The 20234-nt window shown below is 44.2% G+C and overlaps 1 protein-coding gene across 2 annotated transcripts in view; it reads left to right on the forward strand.

Annotated features, from left to right (window-relative positions):
• LOC144781402 (tumor necrosis factor alpha-induced protein 2-like) overlaps positions 1–3037 on the forward strand; it is a 201641-nt gene extending 198604 nt beyond the window's left edge. For both annotated transcript variants that reach the window (XM_078660232.1, XM_078660231.1), the window contains exon 12: positions 434–3037. In XM_078660232.1, coding sequence (XP_078516358.1) covers positions 434–575 — 142 coding nt within the window. In that variant the 3' untranslated portion in view covers positions 576–3037. The remainder of the gene's footprint in view (positions 1–433) is intronic.
• Positions 3038–20234: the final 17197 nt, after the last annotated feature.

Raw genomic sequence — 20234 nt, forward strand, 5'->3', positions numbered from 1 at the left:
CTCAAAAATTTCGCTCCACACTCTATCATTGGGCGAAGACATGCAAATCTACAATTTGTAGTACATTTTAACTCAGATATGGTAAATAGCCAAAAGTAGTAAATGTACAAATTGGAAAAAATGTTTAACTTTTTATTTCCATCCCCCAACCTAGGATCAATACCAAGCACATTAGATTTCTTTCATCCTGCCTTTTTGCTGAGTGACTATTTGTCCATTTGTTAAAATAATCATTAAACAAAATGCCATTCAACTGCTTGAATTTACTAACATGGAATTTATCGAGTGATTAAATCATCAAATTGGCATACACGCCTATCATGCTCGTATTTGAGTTTTTTATAGTTCTGATTAAATATATCTGTTCCTCAGCAACTGTGCTACGTTAAGATTTTGAAGTCTAACATCTTTCGTTTTTATTATACTTTTACAGCAAAAATCAAGTTGGAGCTGTCCTGTACATCAAGGGGAACCTAAAAAATAGTGACCTAAAGTCAATCCTGAACATTCTGGATATTGGCGAAATACTGGACCATGATACACCAAAGCTATTCTCATATATAAAAGTTTCCTGAAGTTGTAACATGAATCAACATGACATTTGAGCCTATACATCAACATGGCACTGCTTGCAAGTGTACTACAATTGTACCTGTGACTGTACAAGAGACATATTGAACAACGCCTGCCGTTTGGGAAAGCCCTGCAATCCTTTCCATTTTCACCACGGCTCCACTAGTGCTTAGGTGTGTCTTTGTATGGTTTTTAGTGCTTTAAAAACCAAGTGAATGAGTGCAATTGCTAAAACAAAGAGCATTTCATGCAATGCCAAATGGAGTCTTAGTTCTACTTAACAATTTTTTAGAGGCATACAAGGAGGGGATTAGGGATTATAGAATGTTTTTCAGCAAATCAGTTACATATAGCTATCATTTCTGGAAATGTGTAGCTGGTATATTTTCGGTTGGCCTGCAATTACATCAACTACATCAGCATTTTACGTTACATCAAGTCATAGTGCTTTGAGACAGAGAGATTAAATGTATATGTCTGTAAAGCCCAACACTCTTTCACTGAGTAGCCCTGGGGGGTACCATGGTGTCCGTAGTCTTTATCCTTAATACATAAAAAACTATTCAACTAATATGTTCCAGAGCGCAGAAGACCTCAAAAATGTTTCTCTAGCCTAATAGTAAAGTGAGTGATTTTTGATTGGCGTGAGATTATTTCATTTAAATATACTATTACTGTTGAAAGTGCCTTTACTTTTTAATTGAAGGCCAGCAGAAATACAAAATGGAGGTTTATGTAAATATAGCACCCTTCATGCTCTCTGAGTGAGCAATAGAGCCTTCACCAATCCGGGAAGTAGATCACGTTAGTCTTTACTCCATGGTCGTACTGTGTCAGAGAACCAGATGCAGTTGTCCAGGTAGTGGCTGAAAATACCTGACTGCCATGACAGGGACCAATAAAGTTCTGAACTACAAAATGGGCATACACTGAAAGGTCAGAACCTAGACTCATGACGCATGAGTAACTGACAAACAAGAAAGTGTCTTTGTGCATTTGCCAATGGCGGCCCTTCTTGCTCCTTGCCCCAAACTCTACCCATCTTTCTACGGGCGCCCTATTTAGTTACTTACACCTCATTGAGTTGGAAAAAGAAGGATTTGGGTCAGGTCTTAGAGTAAAAACTAAGGGATCCAAGTCAGTAGATGTGCATATTATTTTTTGGGGAATTAAAGATGCCCATAAGCTTTAGTGAATTTTTAAAAACAAAGTAACTAACTCTTTGTTGAATACTATTCTCAACATGTACATAGAGGAGCGACTAAGCCATTAAATACAGTGCGGTGCAGTAAGGGTTTCGGTTTGTGTGTTTTTGTAACTGCCATGTTTCTTTCTAAGTAGATCTACAGCATATGCAAATGTTTTTAGAGAATGAGACGCTGGGGAGTCTATTTTGCCTTGTAAATTAGATGGCAGGTCAATATTTATTTTTCTTGTTAACATTTTCATACGAGTAAAATACTAAAGTGTTTCCGTGGTGCGTTGAAAGAATGTAGTTGTTTGTCAGCTTTTTTATTTTTCTACAGAAATTGATACATTTTGTATGGCATGTTTATTTAAAATGTTACACTTGGTACACAAAACTTCTAGAATTAGTTTTGCACCTCTTTTTTTGGTTACTGATGTTTGACTTTTTTTTTTTTTTTTAGCAACGTGTAGGTATTTGCCAGTAGGATGACTCTGCTCATTGTGTTCAGGTGTTGATGAAAGACTGTTCTCTACCATAGCTGAATGCAGGAGTTTGTTATCATCTGAAACACATTGAGCTATGTTACCATGAAATGTACATCCTTTCTTTTTACAAGTGCACACTGTAATCTTTGACTATGGATTGTAAAAAGTTGTAATGCTATGGAGAACAAATGCTCTTTTGGAGTACTGCCATGTTAGACTTTGCAGATCCCAAGCTAAAATGCTGCCTGATCTATATAAGCTATAGAGAGAAAAAAGGCACGAAAATGTAGCACAGCCACCTGCCAACCCTTTATGGATTTCTAAGTATAATAATAATACCTTGTTTTTATATAGCACTGTATACCACTGTTGTGCCATTTCTAGGTGATTTAAATAAAGGTGTTGCTATTACTCACATTAATGGACATTACTTTACTGACTTTAGAAGGATCAAACACTGAATTGGTTTTGCAGAGGATTTAACTTGTTCCTAAAGATCATTGCATATTTCAGAAGCAACCTAATAGCTCAAAGAGTTGCCATCCTGGCCATGTAGGCAGGCAGTGGGTTAGGGATGTTCCCGGGTAGCACCAGTTGCATTACAGTTGCAATGCATCAACCACCAATAATTACTGAGGGTGCCGCTAAGAAAAGCGGAGAGATTACGCAATTGTGCACTGATTATGACTTATGCTATAAATAAACTGTACTGTAGCTCTCAACATGCAGCATATTTATAAAGAATGTAATGCTTTATGACAGACCTCAAATAAATAACTTCTTGAACATATTCTGCACTCATGTGATGATTACCTAATTAGTAGACAAATCTAACATTTGAACAATCTCCCACTGCCATTTCTCCAAAAAAGGTGGGAAAACATTGCTTAATGAACAGGAGAGCCCATAGTTACTTGACCAAACCACATTTGCAAACCACCTTGAATGAAATATGAGTCCTTAGTTATTTTCAGGACTTCAAATGGTAACCATTGCTCTTGGCTAAGGCAATCCAGGATGATTGTGGACCTTTGACTATATAACCCTAATTAATGTACCCACATGTCATCTATGTGTATGCCTGAATCTTCGAGACAAACAACAAGAAAAAAATCTTGAGTAACTTTCCTTTTTGACTATCAAAAATTAGACTTGTGTGGAGCTCGCTGAGTTTCACTCCGTGGAATTACATGGAGTTAGCGAAAAACTCCACTGAATTCCGTGGAGTTCAGAGAGCAGGTGGAGTATTACTCGGCCACCCCTACATAGAACCCTTTCTGTTGCCAAAAAGGCCATGATTCACAAACTTCCTTCACATCCTTCCACAGGAGTAAGAGCAAGCCCTTTCCACTTAAGGTGTCAATAATCTTAATAACAGATCCATATTTATTGAGCACGTCAGGTCTCCTGTGACGTCTCCGGAGTAGAGCGAGGAAGCAAAAGACGCACAAAGGATAAACGGAATGTGGATTAAATCAAACATCCACCCCCAGTCAAGAGAACTGGAGTGCTAGTGCGTGCCATTTTAGGGAAAGGCAAAGGAGGCAGTACAGAAATGGAAAGCATTTATTTATGCCTGCAAAAGTGATAATACAATCATCGGATTAATGCTGCCTCACCGGGTGCGCCGGTACGGGTTTCCCTCTCAGGTTTGGCTTTAACAGTGCCTCATTCTTTGCATTGTTTTATTCCCAGATAAAGTGCTATCCCAATCGGCAAGAAAGTGACATTTGTATTTGTATTTAAATGTATATAGCGCGTAAATCGCCGATAGGTCTCATAGCGCTTGCAGAAGATCTTGAGAAGATTGGGTAGAAGGTTGACCGGGGTCTAAAAGAGCCAAGTTTTCAGATTCTTACGGAATGTTTTGTGGTTTGGATCGGTTCTGATTGGTAGTGGTAGTGCATATGATCCCCCTCTGGTAGAAGAGCATGGAGTAATGCATGTCCATGACAGACTGAGGATCCTATGGAGCCCAGGGGCTCCTGCCCGGCCTGATCAGCTTCCTCTTTGCGCGAGACCTGGGCACAGCTGAAGCAGAGCTGCTTCCACTGGTAAAAGCTCACCACGTCTCGTGAGGCATTCTTGAGAGAGCTCAGACTGCTTCTACTCGTGCCAGCCCTGCACTGCCGCACACGCGGCTCACGTCTTGGCATCCAGCAGCCCTTGGGACTTCCAGTTGACCAGAAAAGGATCTGCCACCTGGAACACAGCAACATAAACTCCTGGTCTCCGAGGTGTTTGTGGAGTCTCGCAGAACTCCGCTCTCACGGCTCCAGGTTTATTGGGGATGTTCTTGCTGCGAACCACAGCCTTGTTGTACTCTTCACTTTACTGGTTGGTTGAACAGTCACGCACCAGACCGCTGCAGTCCATCTGCCTCGAGGCTGCAGAGCGAGGTTATCCGAGGGCTCGGACCTCTTCACAGCCAGAGCACTGTGGGACAGGCCTCTTTTTAGAATCTGACCAGCTTTGTACTATGGTATTCCCGAAGGAATACACACTTATTATCCAGCATGCTGATCTCACGAGTAACTGAAAAGCGAAATCTTCAAATATACTCCACTTCTCAAGCGCTCAGGAGTAGGGGTGATCGTGCGCCAGTAAACTCTGCTCTGCCTGCAGTTGGTGGAGTTTCTTTGCTGAACTCCGTGCTCAAGTGGAGCAGCAAAACTCCGCAAATTCGATTGGCGGAGCAGAGTTTACGGTCCACCCCTGTCAAATATTCATGCCACTGGTAGACGGATATTTAAATGAATGTGGGAAAGACAAATTACTAACTTATTATTATGTATTTAGGGGTATATTATCAAGGGGTTTATCTCCGCTTTTTTGGCTTTAAAAGCCAAGAAAGCGGAGATAAAATTATCTCCCTATTACCAAGCTGTCGCTAACACCAGTTAGTGACAGCTAATAGGAGATAGCGACCATCTTGGGCCCCGCTTTGCATGTCAGTGATATTTATCACTAATGACATGCAAAGTGGGCGTGCCAAGATGTTAGCGACTGGAAACAGTCGCTAACATCGCTATCTCCTATTACCAACTTTTGGAGATATTCGCGCTAAGCGCGAATATCTCCAAAAGCTAACACCTGCCCTGAGCAGTTCTTCACCATGTTATCCAATGGGAGGTGGATAACATGGCTAAGAGCATTTGCTCGATAATGCATGAATATCGCTCACTTTTCAGCGATATTCATGCATTGCGGCCGTTTTTTATCGCATTTGCGATAAACCTTGCTAATAGCAAGGTTTATCTGCGATAAAAATCGCCGATGTGCGGCGATAATTTTTGTCTCTAAACAAGTTAGAGACAAAAATTATCGCTAGTTGTTGGTAATATACCCCTTAGTTTTTTTATTTTTTAGAAGAATGAGGGTGGAGTTAACTGATATGTCTGAAACAAACCTGTTTTTTAATTATATTTATGGGTGTTAACTATTTCCGGAGCGCCAGGGAACTCATGGGTTACTGGGTTCAGATTGTATCAACCAGAGCTGTTTGCCACTGGTGTCCAGAGGTTTAATCTTATTATATGGTTCAGACCTGATCATTAAGTACACCCCTCTAGCACTGAACTCTTAGGGCAGCAAACTTGAAGTTGTGTAGTCCAAGGATTACTCAGAGAAGCGGCATGGTTTGGAGACTCAAAACTCAACAGCCACTTGGGGGCAAATTATAGATCACTGCTCAGCTAGAAGTTTGATTTGTAAAAAAGAAAATACTTATCACACACACTAAAAAACGATTACTGTGTGCAGTGTAGCAAAGAGCGGTTATTCGGGAACTAATGTAAGCAGTGCCATCACTATACTACTGGGCAGCCATTTCTTGTGTAGTAGACTGCCCCATGGCTCTGTGTGAGGGGAGCGTTACGGTGCTTGAAAGTGGATATTGCCAGGCGATCTGGTTACTCTGATATTGTACACAAAGTGGGAAACCCAGTATACCCTTGAGGGCTTGGGCTATATAAATGATAAGGAAGGGTTGCCTTCAAGGGATTTTATTTAAGTGCAATTAGATTCTCAAATTGTAATAAGAAATGAATCTCAGGCCTGTATTATTCTGACCCTAGCTAAAAAATAGCATAACAATTCACAACTTTTACCATAAATATAAATTAAATTAAATGAAGCAAAATAGCACAGAAACCGGTGTATATAAAAAGTATTCACTTTATGAATTTGAAAAGGGTACTGAAAATGTATATGTACAATGTAACAAGAAGGAAAAGCATATACAATTAAATAACACCATCACTGTAACATTTTGTATCACTTTTCCTCTTTAGGAATAAAATACACAAATTAATAGAGGAAAAAGCGTAGGTCGACGTTTCGGTCTCTATCTTTCAAGTTCAGAGACCATCTTCAGGACAATACAGATATACAAAAGTTGACCCCTGAGGAGGAAAAGAGCAACTGTATTTCAAAATGTCATACAGGTTTGCTTCCACGAAGATAATCAGATCTGTCCGGAACGGCATATCAGTGTTTATTCCTTATTTTCTTCACTGAACGTTAGGACAACGATTTAAATATCAATGGAGTGGAGTTCTTAGTCACTCCGTATAGCGACACGCGTATTTTCTAATGTCTCTCATGGATTTTTTCTTTATGGAACAAATGCACCAGGTCGATCTACATATTTCAATCGTACGCCCTTCAAAAAGGACCGAAGTCACAGGTAACTTACGCAGCAGCAAATCTTCAGAAATACACTGGCCTGTACCCTGTGAGAACAATGTCACAGTACCTTCTACAGTGAACTTTTTGATGTACCCGCATGGGTGCTGCCTGTGTGTGCCGCAGGCAGGGGCAGTCGCCTTCCTTCAATTGTGTCCACTAGGCATTTGGCCTGGGGACATTTCTTATTAAGCGGTTGTAATTCACATAATTTGGGAAATTATGTTTTACACTTGTTACGTGAAATTCCCAAAATTACTCCTTTGGCTCACTTTGCATAATTATGTGCCATTTGCAGTAAAAATATACAGCAAAGCATGTGATTCACTGTACAAAATTAACGCAAACACACATAAACAACTGTTGCTAGTGACTGTTGCTTGCAGTTCTTTGTTTAAATGCATTCTTGCTCCAAAAAGTGACGTGAGGATGCATTTCCGGCTAAAATGTAACTCTGAAATGACATATTTACATTTCACATAATTACCCATAATTTGATGTATTTTTGCCAAATGTTTGCATATTTATGAGAAACCAAATTACACACATTGTGCACACCCTTACTAGGCATTGTCCACAATATGAGGATACTTCAGTTAGGGCATCGACCCAATCAGCATAGTTAAACTTCATGCTGTACATCGCCCGTAACTAAAAGTAGGCCACAGCAGTGCTACAACAAGTCTGATGGAGGTGTGTAGTGGCATCAGAGCACACTGTTGCAGGGTTCTTTCTGTTTGGGTCTTCCTCATGCCTAGTCTCAAATCATTCCAAACAAGCAGGTGCCCACCTTGGGTCACAGTACTAAAACTCCAACGTTGTTGGTTGGATTGTTCTTGTCACATAGAGATTCTTAAAAGTCTGCCCATGTCAATGAACGAAGGTGCTTCAGCGCATTAGTTCTTTCAGCCTCTAAGTCTCAAAGGTGAATTCTTTTAGGGATGAATTCCTGGACACCCTCTTCAGTGTTGATACCACGTTCACAAGGGAGACACATCTGGTTGGCCTACAACCCTGATTGCAGCCTCTCAATGCAGGTTAAGCCTACATTATTTGTCAGCTTCACATCAGCTTCTCACATCTTCTCCCAATCAGCATCTTCTTCGTTCAGTGACATGTTCGGTGTCCATACTGACCATTCAGTTTGATCTCTCCACCAAAGCAGAACGAATGCAGCCCTTCTAGCAGGTTCAGAGAGTCTTCCCAAGGTTACTTGTCCTGAACCTGCAAAGAAGAGCTAGCCGTGAGTATGTCAATCCTGGAGTTCATAGAAATCTCCAAGTTGCCATTGATGTCTGACTAGGGTTTTGGTCAGCACATTTTGGCACACTGTCTGGAAGGTACTGCCTCATCTTCATATTCAAGTTGCAGACAGCCCTTGTGTATTCTAGCAGTTCAGTTATGTGACTAGTCCAGCCATGGTCTCTCTGACAAGTGTGAGCAGGAAGAGAGGGGGAGCTGGCAATCTACTCTCAGGTGCAACTCAAAAGAAGAGTACAAAGTCAGGTGAGGCGCTCCATTTAATTGCCTGTTAACCGGTGTGTGGGTAGCCTCTTCCAGGGACCAATGGACAAAGAAGGGTAGTGGAAATCCACTAGCTTCAGGGGTACCCTATCTCTTCTTTCTTAATTTTAGCAGAACCCAAAAGTTTGACCTACAGAAAGAAATTGCTGTAATTTTCTCAGGGAATACCTCACATATCTATTCGAGGTTTGGGCTACCCCTGAAAGCCTCCCTCTTAGGTATCATGGATATATATGTCTGTAAAAAAATGGAACTCACTGTGGCTGTAGCCACATGCACTGTTTCATTTTCCACATGCATTCTTCACTGCTAGGCAACACACACACGCAACATCTACAAGGCTCTAGTAGATGAACATGCAACATTCATTCCTCGTTTTGATGTGTGAAGGAACCTGATTGGCCGAACAATTTAAAATGCAGTAGAATTATTAGACTGCACCTCCAAACTAGGCAATAGCAAAAACAACCTAGCCTTTACTGCAGTTGTTTCCCTGCCATCAGTGACCGTGTGCTACAGCCTGGGGAGATGCTTGTAGTAAATTTGCTAAAAAGGGGAGGAACACTCAGTGTGCCTTCACATCCACAGAGCCCCTCTCTGAGTCTCATTCCACATCACATAAACGTTCCAGCGCACATGCATGATTGAAGTGTGTGTGTGGGTGTAGACATGGAGGATAAGAAAACACCACAGCTTGCTAACCAGGCCTTCTAAGAAGGCACACATGATATCTCAGAGCCATGGAGGTAACCTTTATCCATCCCAACATATAGTCTTGATGGCGCCCAATCCGTTTTTTTCTCTCAAATTTGACTTCCCTTTTCTGGCAATGCTTTACCACATGGCATAAATGGAGTAATTAACAATTAATTACGGGATTAAATATGTCTATTTCCCTTTTGCCATAATAGTTCCTAGAGCTAATTTAGATAGCTGAAGAAAGTCATACAATGCATATTAAAAACATCAGTGAGGATGGATTGGTCTTTTCAGGTTTATTTCAAGATTGTCTTTAAAGATTTACATGTGACTCCGAACCTCATCTGGAACAGTGTGTTTATTACAATGCAATGCAAATAACTGGCTTGCTTGAATAAGCTCCTAATCACTGGGTTACGTTTGCTGAATGTTGCATCATCATACTTATATTATTTAAAAAGGTTAGTAGAATATAGACCATTAGTTGCTGTTTTTTAATGTTGCAGACTTAGAGTCACACCCCTTTTTTCCTATTTTTTTTATAGAATATGATGCTTTTAGTGAAAGGGTTGATGTACCTCCTATGCCTAACATACCTACAGCAACGTTCCATTCCTAATTTTAACGCTGAGATAAGATATGAACTCCCAGGCCAAATGCCATTCTTAGTTCACCTTCTCAGATTTGCTTTTGGCAGCCTTATGTGCAAAGATGTAACATTTTCCATGTGGAAGAAATTGATATCCAAAGCAACTTTGTATTCTCCTAAACATGAGTCTAGCAAACATCAGCATTGAGAGCAGGTGCAGCAGCTTCACACTTGATGAACCATGCTTTTGGGGGAAAAATACCACTACCCAAGGTAGTTTGAACATCTCTTTTTCAACCAAGTTTTTCAACATTTGCATGCACAGCTTTAAAATCAATACAAAGCAATATCCTGTGGCAGCGCAAGCACTTAACATGAGAGGCATCATGCACCGAGTTCTATTCTTTTCAAATCTACTTACTATATCCCAGAGGCATTGGTCCTCTGATTGAACTTTCCCCATCGTAGTAAGGAATGGAATCTAAGATAACTCACTATTTGGTCTGCCAAATGAGGACCATTCATTTGTAGCCAACGCCCAATCACAGTTTATAAGAAAATATATTAAATGTCCAATAAAGGACTCACAACAGATCTTTGAAATAAAATAATTATTGTATTAGAGAATCAAAATTCATACAAGTAATATCTTTAGCATTTCTGTCTTGCATTCTAATGCATGTATACACACAGAAGACCTGAGGAGATTTACCGACCAGCAAGGGGTGACTCCCCTACAATGTAATCTAACAACACAAAAACAGGTCATCCTGGGTCAAAAACAAAAAGGAGACGAGTGGGGGGGGGGGTTCCCTTTTATAGGACGAATTCTCTTGCCCACCCGTGGGTGTCATGCTTCATCATCGGGAACCTCCTTACACTGTGAGCCTGGTCACAGTGCGGGCTACAACCCCCTCACTGTGAGGGAGGAGCTCAAGGATGTTTTAGTTGTAGGTGACAAGAGGTATACTAAAATCTTCAGATGTGGAGGGGGGGTGTAAAGGATTGTGGATGTGAAGTTAAAACGAAGTCCCTGGTACGTTAATACTCAATTTTATTGGAACATCCGGGGGTCAGGGCTAAAATTGGTGTGTGATCCATGCCTGGAAAATTCAACCTTGAATGGTTGGGTGTGGTCATAGGATCGACATGTTTCAGTCTTGGTGCCCTCCGCAGAGGTGCTGTGGCTTTCTTCAGGACCAAATTAAAAGAAAAGTGCATGAAAACTCAACACCGTACCAACTTCGATATGTGTGAAAAGGATACAACCAACTGATGAATTGGTACATCAGTCGTGGTGGTCTGATGTTCAGCTGCGTCACTATAAACAAAAAAGGTGTTCATGACAAGCATGAAAGACATTACAATAACACTCCTTGAATAAGTGCCAATTGATATAGTTCATAAAAATGCAGTGGCGACGGTAATTATGGAAAGGATGTTCCAAAGCTTACCCGAATTTTGGGAGGAGCTAGTGTGAACTTATCCTCGGCGCACTCGAGAAAGGTTCCAAAAACCTAAAAAAAGGTCGGGGCAAGTGTGGCTGTAATTCACAGTCATAATTGCAAAAAAAGGTAAATACAGTTGACTTGATGCAATCATTATTTGTAAAAAGTGTTTATTCATCATATACACATACATTAACTACTGAAAAGACTATGAAAAGATAAACCTGTTGTAATGCATGATGATGAGTCATAGAAAGAACTGTAAGTGGCATGCTTGAAAACACAGATCAACATTGTTGGTCGTTAGAGAAGCAGAGCACATGCTTCACGAACACTGAAATGCTAGTGGGAGCTGTTATGACAACGAATGCCCCTAAGATGGGTGTCAAGTAAGTATGGGCGTAAAATCAGTTTCGCGGGCGAATTTGCGGATTTTTGTCAATTTCGCGATCCGCGAATCGCGCCAATTTGCCCAAAAATCCGCAAATTCGCAAGCTGCGGATTATTTTGCTTGGTCGCGCTTGAAAAATACAATTACGCGCACGGCGTTGACTTACCGTCATTCTGAGTCCGGCGAGTTGTTTTTCTCCCGGTTTGCGTGTGCTGCGCCATTTTCGATCTTGCTGCGCGATCGCGCGAGAGTTTTTCGAACGCAATTACGTCATCACAGCTCGCCATCTTGCACAGCGAGACATGACAACGCGAGTACGTCATAAAGGCCCGCGATCACGCATTGCGGGAGTAAAAAATGGCGAACACGTAGATGCGGCGCGCAGCTGACTTCCGGCGGGAGATTTGAACAGCTCGCGTTCCCGAAATTGCAAAAATTGCAATAATGCACAAGAAATCCACTGCAGGAAGCATAACCCTTGTGAAATTGATGATTTTGATCAGAATAACTCCTCAGATTGACATTTGGCTGCAGTTTTTGCTGCAAGGAGTCCATTTTTTTTGGGGGGGGGGTGGGAGGAAGGAAGTGCCCCAGAGTCTCCAACTTCCTGTTCCTGTCCAGAAGGCTCCTTTGTATTTGAGGACTTTTTGGACTTTGGAGTTTGGATCACTTTTGGACTTGAGATTTTACAAGTAAATTGGTGTTGTTTGTTTGGGGCATTGCAGTTGAGGCAACTACAGTTTTAAAACTTTTTTCACAACTTAAAAAAAATATATATTGTGGGTAGCCACAGTATCCAGTAGGCCCAGGGTTAGTCATGGGTGCATGATACAACTGTTTCTGTGATTTTTTTTAAACTTAATTCTCATTTATGTCATGGAATTTTAGCTGTTATATGTTGATTTTTTAATTTTGGGTGCCTGTAAAGCCTCACTAGCCAGTAGGCCCAGGTGTAGTGAGTGGTGCATGGACCTAGTCTGGCTGTGAGGTGTCTTGAATTTAAACATCATTGAGGGCATGGATGGCATTGGATTGTGGTGATTTTTGTGTGTTTTTTTACTTTTTGGGGTGTTGTTGGGGCCTGGCCATGTGGGTGGGGGCCATTTATAGGCCTGGTCCAGGCAGGGCCTGCCCATGTGGTGGGGGTCAAGAGGAATTTTGAAGCCAGGCAGTGTGCTCAGGCCTGCACCCAGTTTGCCTTGCTTTCAACCATTTTGCCCTGGGGTACTCAGTGGTGCATGGACCTAGACTTTCTGTGGGGTGTCTTGAATTTAACCATCATTGAGGGCATGGATGGCATTGGATTGTGGTGATTCTTGTGTGCTTTTCGACTTTGTGGGGTGTTGTTGGGGCCTGGCCATGTGGGTGGGGGCCATTTTGAGGCCTGGTCCAGGCAGGGCCAGGCCATGTGGTGGGGGTCAAGGGCCATTTTGAAGCCAGGCAGTGTGCTCAGGCCTGCACCCAGTTTGCCTTGCTTTCAACCATTATGCCCAGGTGTAGTGAGTGGTGCATGGGCCTAGTCTTTCTGTGGGGTGTCTTGAATTTAAACATAATTGAGGGCATGGATGGCATTGGATTGTGGTGATTTTTGTGTGCTTTTCGACTTTTTGGGGTGTTGTTGGGGCCTGGCCATGTGGGTGGGGGGCATTTTGAGGCCTGGTCCAGGCAGGGCCTGGCCATTTGGTGGGGGTCAAGGGCCATTTTGAAGCCCGGCAGTGTGCTCAGGCCTGCACCCAGTTTGCCTTGCTTTCAACCATAATGCCCAGGTGTAGTGAGTGGTGCATGGGCCTAGTCTTTCTGTGGGGTGTCTTGAATTTAAACATCATTGAGGGCATTGATGGCATTGGATTGTGGTGATTTTTGTGTGCTTTTCGACTTTTTGGGGTGTTGTTGGGGCCTGGCCCTGTGGGTGGGGGCCATTTTGAGGCTTGGTACAGGCAGGTCCTGGCCATGTGGTGGGGGTCAAGGGGCCATTTTGAAGCCAGGTAGTGTGCTCAGTCCTGCACCCAGTTTGCCTTGATTTCAACCATTATGCCCAGGGGTTCTCAGTGGTGCATGGACCTAGTCTTTCTGTGGGGTGTCTTGAATTTAAACATTATTGAGTGCATGGATGGCATTGGTTTGTGGTGATTTTTGTATGCTTTTCGACTTTTTGGGGTGTTGTTGGGGCCTGGCCATGTGGGTGGGGGCCATTTTGAGGCCTGGTCCAGGCAGGGCCTGGCCAAGTGGTGGGGGTCAAGGGGCCATTTTGAAGCCAGGCACTGTGCTCAGGCCTGCACCCAGTTTGCCTTGCTTTCAACCATTATGCCCAGGTGTAGTGAGTGGTGCATGGGCCTAGTCTTTCTGTGGGGTGTCTTGAATTTAAACATCATTGAGGGCATGGATGGCATTGGATTGTGGTGATTTTTGTGTGCTTTTCGACTTTTTGATGTGTTGTTGGGGCCTGGGCATGTGGGGGGGGCATTTTGAGGCCTGGTACAGGCAGGGCCTGGCCATGTGGTGGGGGTCAAGGGGCCATTTTGAAGCCAGGCAGTGTGCTCAGGCCTGCACCCAGTTTGCCTTGCTTTCAACCATTATGCCCTGGGGTACTGAGTGGTGCATGGACCTAAACTTTCTGTGGGGTGTCTTGAATTTAAACATCATTGAGGGCATGGGTGGCATTGGATTGTGGTGATTTTTGTGTGCTTTTTGACTTTTTGGGGTGTTGTTGGGGCCTGGCCATGTGGGTGGTGGCCATTTTGAGGCCTGGTCCAGGCAGGGCCTGGCCATGTGGTGGGGGTCAAGGGGGCATTTTGAAGCCAGGCAGTGTGCTCAGGCCTGCACCCAGTTTGCCTTGCTTTCAACCATTATGCCCAGGTGTAGTGAGTGGTGCATGGGCCTAGTCTTTCTGTGGGGTGTCTTGAATTTAAACATCATTGAAGGCATGGATGGCATTGGATTGTGGTGATTTTTGTGTGCTTTTCGACTTTTTGTTGTGTTTAACTGATGTTCCTCTGGCTTCCGTTGCTTTTAGGTGCACAAGAGAACCACCAGTGCCAGGAAGAAGTCCTGCAGCGGTGTGTGCAGCACAACGTCACGTGACGTCACGTGTGGTCACAGACAAGACAACTCTGCAACTTGTGCAACTGCGGCCTGCTGTTCTGACATCTGAAGAAGATGGCCCCAAAGAAAGGTGGCAGTAGCGCCTCAGCGAAAAAAGTTGCCAGTGCCACTGCCAGTAAGAAGGAGCAGAAGAAGCAAGTGGCACCAGCTACCAAGGAGACTGGTGTGACCACCGACACCATTTTTGGGGAAAAAAAACTACGCCTGTAGCAGCAGCGGTGTCCGCCGGGGACCAAGCTGGAAGCAGCACCTCCGCTTCATTGGGCTCAGTGCCACCATGCCAAGTTAGGTCCAAGACCATGAGTGCTGCTGCGGCAGCCACTTTGGTTGTTCAATCACCATCGACCAGTGATATTGGCTCATCACAAGAAAGTACCATCCAATCAACGCCGGGTGTAACTCAGCTGACGAATGTTCAGCAACCACATCCGCAACGACAACCACAGGTGCAACTAGTACAAGCGCAAGTTCATGGGCAGGGAGAGGCGCAGGGAGAGGCGCAGGGAGAGGCGCAGGGAGAGGCGCAGGGAGAGGCGCAAGGAGAGGCGCAAGGAGAGGCGCAAGGAGAGGCGCATGGAGAGGCGCATGGAGAGGTGCATGGAGAGGTGCAACTAGAGGTTCATGGAGCGGCACAACTGCCTACAACGCTTGTTCCTCCAGAAGTAGGGGCACATCAGGAAATTGATATTCAAGTGGAGGTATCATCCGAGGAAGCCACTCCTCCTGAGGATGATCCATTGTCTTCCAGTTCCCCAGCAAGAAAAAGGTCAAGGAGGGCTACTACTACTACAAGTTCTTCTTCATTCTGATGACCTTGATCCTGATTGGAACCCACAAATGCAGTCTGAGAGTGAGGCACGCCATGAGCCGACAAAGGTAGCTAAGCCTAAAAGGAAGGTCCCCGCAAGGCTTCGACTTATGTGCGATGACGACGAACAAGAAGTGGTGTCTTCTGCTGCTGATGAACAGTCTGACGACGACCCAGTCATCACAGACGTCACTCCAGCCCCAGCGGGCATGCAGCAGACAGCCATTTTCACCCTATCCCAAATGGCTGCTGAGCGGGATGTGTGCGGCGTGGCACTGGTACCACCACCAACGCAGTTAACTACAACACCAACACAACCTACAGCTTCCATATTTTCTCATCAGAAGGCCGGCAGGGACCTCCATCCAGCTCGACCTCCATTACCTCAAGTAGTGGTGCTGTAAGTGAACAACAGAAACAAATTCAGCCACACCCATCCTCCACTCCATCTGCCATTGAAAGTCAAAGTAGCACCTCCACCACCAGCAGACATTTCCAGTCCCCAGTTTGGGACTTCTTTACTGTTAGCCAAAGGGCGGAAAATATGGTTGTTTGTTCGATTTGAAAGTATCAGTTAGTCGGGGTAAGCTTGGTACCAACTATGGTACCGGAGGCCAGAGAGGTCATCTCCAAAAACACCACACTATCCGGTGGGAGGCGCACCTAAGAAAGATCCGGGAAAACCAAAGTAGAACTGATCCAAATTTATCCATTCACATTGCATCTGATGCTGACGACGAGGGGCTGATTGTGCAGGGGGGAAGTCAAGAACCGACCGACATTTTTTCTGGTACACCTAGTACCCCTGGCAGCAGCACTGCAGTGGTAGCACCCACACCCTCTACCCCTGCAACATGTATGAGGCACACTAAGAGTCTGGGACAGACACCAATGCAAAAAACTAAATCAATGAGCCTAACTGGTGTGAAGTCTGCATCATCATCATCATAATCACGTAAAACGGTCCAGCCCACCATTAGCAGCATGTTTTGGTCGGATGCGCCATTTGAACGCAACCACCCAACGGTACGTCTGTATAACGCAAAGCTGGCTAAAATGCTAGCGTTGGACATTCTCCCTTTCTCTTTCGTGGAAGGGGTGGGTTTTCTTCAATTTGTGGCAACAGTCTGCCCTAAATGGAACGTTCGTAGCCGGTCCTATTTTGCCAGGGTTGCTGTTCCAGCACTACATCAAGATGTGCTGGAGGTGATTGGCGCAGCTATTCTGAAGAGTGCTGTTCACACTATCCACATGACAAAAGACGTGTGGACCAGTTGCCAAGCCCTTGATTACATGTGCATCACTGCACACTGGGTCTTTTTTGCAGAGGTCACACAACAGTTAAAACAAGCAGGTGTTGACACAGAGAAAGTTTTTCAAGCTACTCGCAAACATGCAACAGTAGGCATGTTTGCCATGGAGAAATCTCACACTGCAGCTAACCTTTTGGAGGAGTTTAACCGCATGCGTGCGGGCGGAATTCCGCTCGTACGCTGAGATTTTTAAAAGCGCACTTTACGTGACGAGCTGGGCTCGTCATCAGCGTAGCAGGAGGCTACCTCATGACGAGCCCAGCTCGTCATCAGCGTCGAAGGGGTTAACAGGAAGGTCAAAGAATGGCTGCATCTAAGAAATCGAATAGTTGGTTATGTTTCTACGGATAATGGCAGTAATACAGTTAGGGCCATGACTGATGGTGAATATTTCAGAGTGCCGTGTTTGGCGCACAGTATTAACATCGTGGTGCAAGAATTCTTGAAAAAAGAAGACACAGTCATCAAATTACTGACCATCTGCCGAAGAATCTGCACACATTTCAGCCATTCTTTTAAGGCCCGGAAGCAGCTGAGAAGCATTCAACATGAACGTAAACTGCCAGTCAAAGGACTAATCCAGGAGGTGGCAACACGTTGGAACTCAACCTTTTACATGCTTGAGCGTCTGTCTGAGCAGTGGAGGGTAATACATGAGTATGTCTACAAACTGGGTTCTACTCAGAAAGACATGAGGCTAGAGTTGGAGGAATGGAAGCTAATTGCAAGCCTGACAGACATGCTTCGTCCTTTTGAGATCTTCACGCGTGAAGTCAGCAGGGAGGACTGTTCTTTGGGCAAAGCTATCCCATTGTTGGTCATGCTAGAGCACCAACTGAAGGACGTGTCTTCAATGTTCAGAGATCATGCTGAAAAGCGAGAAGCATATGATTTGGCGGAGAAGTTATTAAGGCGCCTACTTCACAATGAAAGGCTTAAAAACATACATACAGAACAACATTACATTTGTGCCACTATTCTGGATCCACATTACAAAAAGGCAGTGGCCAGCAAATCATTCATTCCTTTTGATGAAGCAGATGTTTCAAAGTACAAACATTGGCTCGCTGTGTCTGCCACTCGGTTTGAAAAAGAGAGGCAGAAATTTCAAGGAGACAGCACAAGTACAACTGAATCAGCAGGCCACCCGGCGTCAAGTTCCACTTCTGAATCCGTGGCCGTCACTTTCCCTCACAGCCGTTAACTACACCTGCAACCGTGTCATCATCCTCACCTGCACCAGGCCAAAAAAATATATTGTCGGAAGCGGATTGGCTAACTCAGCAAGGGTTTGCTCGGTCCACTGCTGCAAAGGCCACAGATTGTACGCAAAGTGGAGCAACCCTGGAGAACCTTGAGTTGGTGGTGCAGGCCTATCTGGATGACCCAACAGAGGTCTGTCTTAATGAGAACCCATTGGTCTATTGGTATAGGAAAATGTCTGGATGGCGACTGATCACCAACCTGGCTCTAAATTATTTGTCTTGCCCACTCGCAAGCGTGTCTACTGAACGTAATTTCAGTGCTGCTGGTGCCATTGTAACTTCAAAAAGGAGTCGCCTCTCGCCCAAAAATGTGGAGAGGTTAAAAATAATCAAGATGAATCAGCACTTCATACCACCCGATTACAAAATATGTGAATGCACACAGGAAGAAGAGGTTCTTCTCTGTTACCTGACCTACACCCGTCTCAATTCATAGACTTTGAGGATGAGCTCTACTTCCCTGACACCGAGGCCTGAAAATTACTTCCTTTTTTTTCGTCCTTATTCACTTTTATTCCGGTGTGTCTTTCTTTGTTTTGCAACTTTTACCACAACAAAACTCTAATCACCTAATTACAACAAGTCCATCATCAGCACTGTCTTCATCTTATTTTCCTTATTGATTTGAAGGTGCCGCAGTCTGCATTCCTGATGTTCACAAGTTCACAACTCAATCATGCTCCTCTATCCTCCTCCTCCAGACTCCCCCTATCCATTTCCCTCAAGGCAGATGGATTGATTATGGAGAATAAATAAACTTTGTCTTCGTAGACGAGTCCCCTCAAGTGGGACTGAATTTACTGACTGACTACATGCTTTCTGATTGTTGACAGATTTACTTCTGAAATTGACAGGAGAGGCTGCCCTGTGGGCCCTCACTTTCCAAAGAAGATGCGGACAAAAAGTAGAACAGGTAATGAATAATGAGAAGATGGCATGCAGTGGACAGCAATGGCTGTCTGTCTCTGTTGAAACCAATTGCTGTTTGTTTTTTGTGTTTTTTGTGAACAGCGCAATTTGCCATGTTTTGAATATACCAGTATTGCAGGTTTTTGGGGGTTTCTTTGGGGGTGTCTTAGATTTGCGGTGCTGGGTCGGGGGGTCTTGGAGCACTGCTGGGAAGGTCTAATTTTGATTGCAAGTGGTTGAAGAAAATCCATGGTGGAAAAGGGGGGTTATGGCCTAGCTGCAGTGCGCGTTTGGACAGAATTGAAGGAAGGCCAAAAATGTTCTAAGTGTGAGATTAACCATTTTTGCTTTTTGCCTGTTTGGGGGTCTTCTACTTTTTTGCGGGTGGGTTGGCGGGTCTTGGGGCATTGCTGGGAAGGTCTAATATCGGAATCAAGTGGTTTGGACAAAATCCATGGTGAAATTTTGTTTCAGTTTTTGCTCACTTGCCTGTTTTTGTGGGGCTGTTTGGGTGGGTTCCTGGTGTTTGGGGAGGGGGGGCTTGGGGGGTCTTTGAGCAATGCTGGGCATGCCTAATTTTTGTTGCAAGTGGTTTGAAGAAAATCCATGGTTGGAAAGGGGTGTTAGGGACTAGCTGCAGAGCACGCATGGATTGATTTTGGAACTAGGCCTAAATTTTTCTAAAGTCCCCGTTTTTGTATTTTTGGTTTTTGCCTGTTTGGGGGGGTTCTGCTTTTTTGCAGGTGGGTTGGTGGGTCTTGGGGCATTGCTGGGAACGTCTAATATCGGAATCAAGTGGTTTGGACTACATCCATGGTGAAACATTTTTTCAGTTTTTGCTCACTTGCCTGTTTTTGGGGGGCTGTTTGGGGGGTTCCTGGGGTTTGGGGGTGGGTTTTGGGGTCTGGGAGCACTGCTGGAACAGTCTTATTTTGATTGCATTTGTTTTTCAGAAAATCCATGGTGGAAAAGGGGAGTTAGGGCCTAGCTGCAGAGCGCGCTTGGAGTGATTTTGGAATGAGGCCTAAGTGTGAGTTTTTCCGGTTTTGCTTTTTGGCTGTTTGGGGGTGTTAAACTTGTTTTCCCCTGGGTTGATGGGTCTGGGGGCATTGCTGGGAAGGTCTAATACCGGATAAAAGTGTTTTGGAGAAAATCCATGGTGAAAAAGTTTTCCACTTTTCAGCGATTTTGCTCACTTTCGTGTTTTCAGGGGGCTGCTTGGGGGGGTCCTGGTGTTTGGGGGGGTTTGGGGG

Source organism: Lissotriton helveticus, chromosome 9 (assembly GCF_964261635.1).
Source record: "Lissotriton helveticus chromosome 9, aLisHel1.1, whole genome shotgun sequence".
NCBI classification, from domain to species: Eukaryota; Metazoa; Chordata; class Amphibia; order Caudata; family Salamandridae; genus Lissotriton; species Lissotriton helveticus.